General features: G+C 44.6%; 1 protein-coding gene across 14 annotated transcripts in view; it reads left to right on the top strand.

The window, feature by feature from the left end:
- The first annotated feature begins 1340 nt into the window (after positions 1-1340).
- Positions 1341-8501, top strand: part of BBS4 (Bardet-Biedl syndrome 4) — a 43976-nt gene continuing 36815 nt past the window's right edge. For 2 of the 14 annotated variants that reach the window (XM_056347195.1, XM_056347197.1), the window contains exon 1: positions 3554-3605. Coding sequence is in view for 11 of the 14 variants with exons in the window: in XM_056347193.1 (XP_056203168.1) it covers positions 2149-2190; positions 3554-3605 (94 nt within the window). In the remaining 3 variants the exon portion in view is untranslated. Of the gene's footprint in view, positions 1440-1790; positions 1814-1851; positions 2233-3553; positions 3606-8501 lie in introns of those variants that run through there. The other 12 variants (XM_056347184.1, XM_056347188.1, XM_056347192.1 and 9 more) reach the window with 12 other exon arrangements.

Below are 8501 nucleotides of genomic sequence, written 5' to 3'. Positions count from 1 at the left end.
GCCGAAATCCAACTCTGCTGTTCCCATCCATGCACGCAGGACACGTGCTCTGAACCCAGAGGAGGTGTGTGTGTATTTAGAGTTTTACTTCTAGTTCTGAGGCAGGAACAGGAGGGGTATTTTGCACCACTTCTCAGACCTGTGGAAAGATTACGGCTGTGGATCTCCTCTCTTCTCTCCCCTGCTCTCCTTCATCTGTCAAATGGACCGTTCCTTGCTGTTTAAGTTTCACTTACATTATAATGAGTCATAACATTGAAAAGGAAAGATGATGGAATTGTCTTTGTGTTTGTTTTGGGCTCAATTACTGGGCATACTGTCCTGGCAAATATTTAACACTCCATCTAGTGCAGTAGAAGCTGAAATCAACAGGGTATTTTTCAGTTAAAAGGGGAAAGAACTAATAAGTTAGCTACTGAGTCCATTTTTATGATTTCTGTAACAAGCTATGTTAAAGTAAACAATTGGTGGTGGTTTTATTAAATTTACTCCTGTATAGGAATTCCTTCTGTGGTATTTTTTGCCAGGCTAGTGTCCTCAAACCTTTCTTCTGATCTGCCAGCTTCGAGGGGGGAATAAATTTGCTGACCGGTGAATTAAGAGGCAGATTGTAGGCAGGTCTGTAATACAAAATGCCATTTCCAGTTGGCAGTCGGGTCACTTGAGCTCCCTCACTGATGTGGCACTTCCACCGACATAGCCTGGTCTCTCTCTACCTGCTTTCCCCTCCGGTTCTACCCGCGGTGCCCTGTTTGCCGCCGGCAATCACACGGGAGCCTGTGGGCACTGTGCCGGGGCGGGATGGAGGCGAGCAGCGCTGCCTCTTGCCGGTCTCTGTCTGCGGGCAGCGGCTACTTGCCCTTCCTCCTGGGCTCACAGAAGTTCCCTATCCGTGTATTTAAGCGCTGGTGGAAGCCGTGGGTCCGTGTGGGGCGCGGTGGGCTGGGCCAGCGGAGCCCGCCTATCGCGGGGGGTCACCGCGCCCCGGGGCCAGTACCGGCTGCGGGCCGGGCCCAGGTGCGGGCAGGCCCGGCCTGGGGTGCCCGCGGGCCCTGCGCTGCTGGCGGGCACGGCTGGGGCTACCTGCCCGCGTTCCTCGCCCCTGGTCTCCAGGCGCTCCCATAGGAGCTGCCCCCGGTGCCAGCACGGCCGCCAGCCCCCGGGAGCGGGGGAGCAGCTCCCTGCGCCGCCGGGCCGCCTCAGGCCGCGGGGGAGCCGTGCAAACCCTCCCTAATAAGCTTCTGCTCCATTACTGCATTAGTCACGCCGGTGTTTCCGTGGCGAACGCGGCGGCGGATGCCCCGGGTCTTCCCGCCGCCTTCCCGTCGTGCACCGCGCCGCTCTGTGGTTGTCCCGGAAGTGCTGGGGGGGGGGGGTGTCGGTTGGTAACCGTGGTAACGGCGCGCTTCTTCGCCATGGCGGAGCCGCAGGCCGCAGCGGTGAGGGGCCGCCGCCGTGAGGGGCCGCCGGTGCCTGCCCGGCCCCCGGCGGTTAGGGCGGCTTAGGGGGGGCCGGGGGGGGCTTGGGGGGCGAGGGGAGGCGGGGGCGGCGGCGGGAGGGGCTTTTAAGAGCGAGTGTTTAACCTTTGTACGCTTGGTATTGAAAACAGAGATGGAGCGTGGTGCTGACTTGTGTTGGGGTGGTCAGTGACACGCAAGCCTCCCTCAGCGCCCCTCCCCCCCACGTTCCCCCGCGGTTCGGTGCCCCCCAGGCTTGCCCTGGTTCCCCTGCCCGGCGGGCTGTGAGCCCCTCGCTCATTTCCTACTGCTGACATGCGGAAAACAGACTTTACAATGATTAGATTGTAAAGTAGGTATGTTTATTCAGCGCTGGGCAGAACGGGGGGGGGTAGTTCCACCAATATCGCGCGTGCCGTTTTAACATTTTTCAGACCTATTTATACATGTTACATTTTTTTTATCTAAAAACACACATACTATTGATTATATTCAACCTTCAGGCCATATCTCCACTGCAAAACATTGATTATAAGTAATCAGCAAACATGCTTTAACAGTAAACATATCTAAGTAACACCAAGCGACTTTTATGCAGATTCATCGTGACATATTATAACTCTTAGCAACTTAGAGGCATTATATGTGCAGTATTGGTTAAGTATGTGCTTGCTTATCAGCCTAGGATGCCATGCCAAATGCTCTTAAGGAAAATAAATGGTCTTCGAATAAGGTAAAAAAAAACCCTTGTCATGGATAAGTACCTGATTAAAAGGTGAGGAGCAGAAAGAAGGAACAAGTACTCATTTTTTGTGTGCCGGAGGGGGGTCATTAGTGAAGCGCTGCAGGGGCCTGCTTGGTGTGTCCAGAAATGGTCCGGAGAAGGGCAGCTGGGCAGGTGGTCGGGTGAGGGGAAGTAAGAGAAACTGCAGGAGAGTCATGGCAGAAACTGCAGGAGAGTCATGGCAGTGCTGGGTGATAGGGCTTAGAATTGGAATGGTGTGTACAGATTGAAAAAAAAGTTGTAAATGATAAAAAAAAATAATTATTGGGGGCTTTGTGTGGTTCCTGCTTAGGAGCAAGTGCTTGGAGTTTGGTAATTCTGTGAAAATACCATCTAAGCTTTTTACGATAGCTAGTAATAAACTTTTCACAATACTGAGTAAAATGTTAGAAATTATTAAGAAACAAAGCTGGTAAAAGCTTTTCTTTTATAAATCTTGGTTATTTCCATGTCTTGGATACTGTACTCATGTCTTGGATACTGTACTCGGGATATCTGATCCTCCCCATCTCCAATAAAAGAAGAGCAGAACCAGAAAACGTTCCAAAAAGATTACAAGGAACAAGTGTAGAGCGAATCTCCACTTTAAAAAGTAGTTTGTTAAGGAGAGGGGAGGCGACACAGTTCTGTAAAACCCTGGTGGTGTCTGGGGAAGAGGAGTGTGGAATGCCTCTTCCCCAAGAAACTGGAAGTAAAAAATAAAAATGCTTCCCTGTGTAATCATGTTTCTCTTCCGTGAGGGTTTGATTTTATATGCAAAGTAAGAAAAACGTATAAAATGCATTTATTTTCCACAGACTGTGTACTTGCTTGTCCGTGAGCTCCGGGCAATATTTGCAGGTTGAGGTTGCCTGCTGTGCGATGGGACATCGATGTACTCACGTGCCTGCAGACTCTGATGGTTCCCCAGGAATGACTTTGTTCTAAATAACTTTATAAATGTTTTATAAAAAAATGTTTTGTAATAAATTTTGTGGTGTGATCTCTAATTAGCATTTTAAGTGTTTGAGTTTTGGTTATTTACAAGGTAATGATTTCTTTGTGGAACCCTAATAAATAGCAGTGAACCTATGGAACAGGAATGTACTCTGAAAAGAGCAGGTTTGTTTAATCTACATGGCAAACAGAAACCTCTGCCTAGCTATGGTTAGGGAAGAGCAGCACTTGGCAGGGCAGAGTTTGTCTAGCAGCAGTGATGCTATTTTTACACCATTTTGGGATTTGCCAGTTGTCCTTTCCAATTATTTTCTAGAATAGATCTTCAAGAAACCTTGCCTGGTGTATTTAATACTCCTCTTCTCTGTCTTTTCAGGTTTCTTCAATGCCAGCAGCTACAGAACCTCCAAGACCCCATCCTAAAAAAGGTTTGAAGATTTGATTGTGTTTCTTGGGCATGTTGATTTTAAGATTTCTTTTATAACGTGTGCAGCTGTCTAGTAAGAAATTAATGTCCACTGGGAAAAGACGAGACTATCTGGACTGTAAGCTGCTGAGTACAAGTACTTTTTTCTGGGGTCTGTATGATCACTAGCTCGGTGCTGTTGCTGGCTGACAGTACCCTACAGCCTGTATTGCGTATATACTTGTTGAGCTGCTAATGAGTTTGATATTCATTTATCTTGTGCAAGTGAGATCAAACCAGTCAGGTTGTAGCTGGTTTTAATTATTGCTTGTTTGTTTTGGGTTTTTTTTTGTACTAAAAGTGAGAATTAATTAACTCAGCCCAAGCTGTAGTTTTGAAATCTTTGTTGAATCTTAACTGGAACAGGAACATTTGTAGTTATCAATTCAAAACGTTTGACTAAAACCTCATGTTTTGTAAGGGGTCCAGTAAAGCCTGCAGCACAATTTGATGCTGCAGCCTCTCCTTTTCCCTCTTCCTTCACTCTTTCAACGTAACTTCTCCCGGCACATGCAATGAGCATTTCCTTCTCTGTGGCATTAAGCTGTGCTCACATTCCTAGTACAGGTCTGCTCCGTGTAGAGACTTTTGCGCCTACCTAAGGTGAGTTTTGGGGTTGTTTTTGTGGATTTTTCTTTCTTAAGTTGCCCAGAGAGCCTGTTCAATTCAGGTTATAATTAAGCGTGAACTCTACAGCTTTGCTAGAACCCCAATATACTTACAGTATATTTCAGTCAGAAGCAGTCCTCCTTTTCCCTTACCTTCTATTTCAGGGAAGCACAGTTAGGGAGCACTGTACTTTGGCCGTTTTCTACTCTGATTGTGTGATGTGCCTGTCAGAGCGCACTTCAGGAGGAAATCTTCGTATTTCTAAATTCTTTGTGATGGAGACTGCCTTGGTGATAATGCTGGCATTAAAAAGGAGCTTGTTTGGCAGCTGGGTACTGTCATAGTTTCTGCCTAAAAATTAAGTTCTTCGTTTTGCACATAGACGCTGGGAGGCTGGAAAAGCCACTTTGCTTTTGTTTTGGGGAGGTCAGGCTAACATCATGCAGTTCCAATTCCTGGTAGCAGAGTTCCAGCACATGAGCAGAATGTGGCTGTTCTGGAGACAGTGCTTGAAGTTTCAGTAGACCTACAGCTGTTGGCTGGCACAAGCCCAAGCCTCTTATATATGGTGCTTAGAGCTGAGAGGAAAAGATTGCTACTGCTTCAGGCCTGCATGCAAGTTAAAATAAAACCAAAATTTACTTTTATCTTGGCTGTCAACTCTTTTAGAGCAAGAATTGCTGTTACTTTGAACCAATTAGCATGGCTTCTGCAGAGGCACCGATCCACTCCTTAGCGAGATGGTTTGTCTCCATCCTGTTCTATAAAGATTATGGCTCTGGTTTCCTCATCCTCAGTAACCCCCACCTTGTTCTGCCTCATTGTGCAAGTCCTACCTATGATATTTGCGCTGACCATGTGGGTTGGGAGGCTGTGTCTTCTATCTGGTTTTACAGGACAGTGTATACTTGCAGTTCTCTAAATAAAATATCTGTAGAGGGATCAGGCTGATGGTGTTTTTCAAGAGATGGACTATCACTCCAGTGCTCTGTCCTGGCAGGCTGAGGTCTATTAAATCAACTCTGCATAATTCACGAGCAGATGGAATGGCTGAAAAAAGAAAGATGGGGATATCAGTCTTTCAAACAAGCTGTGGAGGCGTGCTGGATAGAAGCCGTTGTGCCTCTGTCGGCTTGCTTGTTAAACTGTCCGACAAGTGCCTTCCTGCTTTTAAGTGTGTGTATTTTAATATTGATTGTTTGGGAGAATCAACTGTGGCAGTTGCAACTTTCTTAATGGGACTGCTTCTCCAGATCTTGCCTGCTGTTGATAAAGGGCTGCTTGTTTGTGGCTGCTGTACTCAGCATTTTGCACTAACAGCCCTGAAACAGAGCTGGACGCGTCTTTAAAAAGGGCCACCAATGCTCCTTCAGGTTTTAAGGGTGCAGGTTGGAGGCTGGGCAAAGGCTGTGCAAAAGAAGTGGTCTGTCTCCATCACCAGCCAATGTTCCCTCCATCTCCTTCATTTGGCATTGGTGTGTGCGCAGCTGCATGCCAGAGGGGAGAAAGTAGTAAATGAAATCCAGTTATTCGTGGCTCTGGATCTCCTTTTTATACGGATATGACCCTATTAACTATGGTTAAGAAAAAAAATAATTTAGCCTTTGACACTTGCAATTCTGGTTTCTGTTTCTTAAGGTAAACTGAGGCATCTCCAGTACCTGGCACACCTTGGGTTGTTCTGAAATAAAATGCCTTGGAAGCCTTTGTGCTTTGCCATTTAATATTTGACTGTGTTCCCTTAAGTGCAGTGGGCAAAAGCTGATTTGAGCTGCCTGATCGTTAATCTCTAGGAAATGAGGGCAGCATAAAGATTTGTAATAGGGAGTGATATAACAGCATCCTTTGTGTGTGGGTGTGATGCTGGGGGTACATAAGAGAGGAGGGGAGAGAAAGAAGGTGATGTTGTATATGCTTTTGTGGAGTTTGGCAGGAAAGAATAGCATCTTTTTCCCATGACAGGGTTGTGGTTTTTTTTAAAATAGGGTTTTCATAGAACATCTTAATGAAGTATTTCATCCTACTCAGATTGGCTGAGGAGAATTATGATGAACTTTAAGTATCCAGGCAAATCTACAGCAATTCTGTCTGAATAGAAGAGCGCTGATTTTAAACTGACATTTTTAAACACTGAATGGTAACTTTCTGTTGCTGTAATTTGCATTTTTATATTTGCATTGTATTTTCAAGTAGGATGCAAGAGAGATACTGAAACCAACATTAATGCAAGCAGGTCTGAGAAATACAGAGACCATGTGGTGTAATATGGTCTCCTGTGAGCCATTTGGTGCGGATAAAATCTGTGCCCGAATAAAGCATGTATTGCAGTAACTAAACAATGTTGCTGTGCCCAAATGTAGTAGAGTGTGACCAAGTCGTTGCTGAAGCCCTAACTTTAATCGTTGCAGTGCCTGAATTCAGATTGTAACAGCTTGCCTGTGTTTGTACTGGGGAGGAGTAAGGTATTAAACTTCTGTTTCTGAGAATGTGATCTCAAATTTGCAAAAAATCATTTGAATCACAAAATACATGTGAGTTTCATTGCTTAACCAGAAGGAACACTAGAAGACTGTTTTCAGTCAGACCTGTGATGCAGATGAGAATATGTTGGATACTGTTGAACTGTGCAACCTGAGAGTCGAATGGCTTCCCCTCACTGTTGCGTTGCTTTCCTCCCGTGGATGCTCCTTTGATCCTGTCTGTGAGACAAGAAAAAATGGAAACCTAGAACCAGCATTTAGCAACCTGATTTTATGGCTCTTAAACAATAACTTCAAGTTAAGAGGCAGAATTTGCTCTTGAATTAGCTGCTATCAGGGCTCATCCATCATGTGGCTTTTAGGTTGTGAAAGCCCAGAAGGTTGGGATTTAAGAGTGTCTGTCTTGCAGGCCAGTCAGCCCAAAAGGAAGACGACGAGCATTCAACAAGCGTATAAGGGGTCTGGAGCAGATGTGGTGGTGATGGGGAAAAGCGTTGTACGCAGCGATCGGGCTAGAAGTCTCTACATCTAGCAATCTAAATTAAAGGGATCGGTGCAGAGCAAACCCCTCAGAGTATCTTGTAGCTGCACTTGGTGACAATCATTACTCAGCAGTTGACACCTTAGTAGCTAAAACCATTCATTATTTCGTCCTTTACCCCCTGTGGGGAGAGCTGCTTTGAAAATCAATTCTCTTTGTTGCTTCAACAAGATCCATAACTCTTGCTGTGTTGATATTTTGTCCCCAAGCAATTGGTGGTAGAATAAAGGGAGCTCTGTTCCTTGAAGCAGTGTAGACTTAATACCAGCCTGCTGAGATGGAGTTTTAATCTCCCTGTTGCATTTTAAATTAATCAGATATTTTCCTAAATGCTTTACTGGTTTTGAATTGAGATAGGCTGCCTCCCATCTTTCGACTTCCCTTTTGCCATACAGGTAAATCAAGTAATTTTGTACATGATAATACTGTAGCAGAGAAATGTTCTTTTTTTATTTTTATGGAATATAACTGGAATTTATTTCCCTTTATTGTGTAAAAAATTCTTAGAAAGGAAATTCTGGGCTCGTGTTAGTCTAATAACAGTTCAGAGGTTAATGGAACAATTTTAAATGCATTTGGATTTCACACAAATATTGATGTCAGATTTTCTGAGGTACAGTGATGGCTTTTTAATAACAGGGTAGAATTCTAAATATGTATATACTGTAATAAATGCATTGAGGCAAAATAAAGTAGATTTCACTTGAGTCATAGGGAAGAACTTGGGCTAGAAATCCATTAGACTGAGGAAGGAGAATTCTGAAATTGTTAGCAAACACCTCTGTTTACCAAAGGAAGGGTCAGGTAGATAATTTTCAAAGCAAAAATCTTTTCCTTGTGAATTGTAAAAGTACTGGCAGGGATTAAGTGTTCTCCCTAGTCCTGGGCATTGGGATCTTTTTTGGATGCTTTGTACGTATGTTTTTTCTAGAGTTTGACGCAAGGAATTCTGCCTTGGATTAACTGTGACCTTTGGCAAAGCACTTTCTTTGACTTTTGTTTTGTTCCATTTATCAACCATAAGGTTGGTCTAATATTTGATGACAGTTTTTGGATGCTGCAGGCTTTCAGTTAACAAAACATTTGGAGATGTGAAGTGAAAAATACTGTATAAATGGATATATTGCAATGCGCTACTTGACCTGTTTGAGTGCTGCGAAAGACAGTACTGAAGGTTGCAGGCAAGACATACGGGAGAAACTTTATAGGGAGAAATTTTAACATACCC

Source organism: Falco biarmicus, chromosome 7, assembly GCF_023638135.1.
Source record: "Falco biarmicus isolate bFalBia1 chromosome 7, bFalBia1.pri, whole genome shotgun sequence".
NCBI lineage: Eukaryota > Metazoa > Chordata > Aves > Falconiformes > Falconidae > Falco > Falco biarmicus.
The sequence above is the reverse complement of the archived record's forward strand: the minus strand, read 5'-3'. Positions and strand labels throughout refer to the sequence as shown.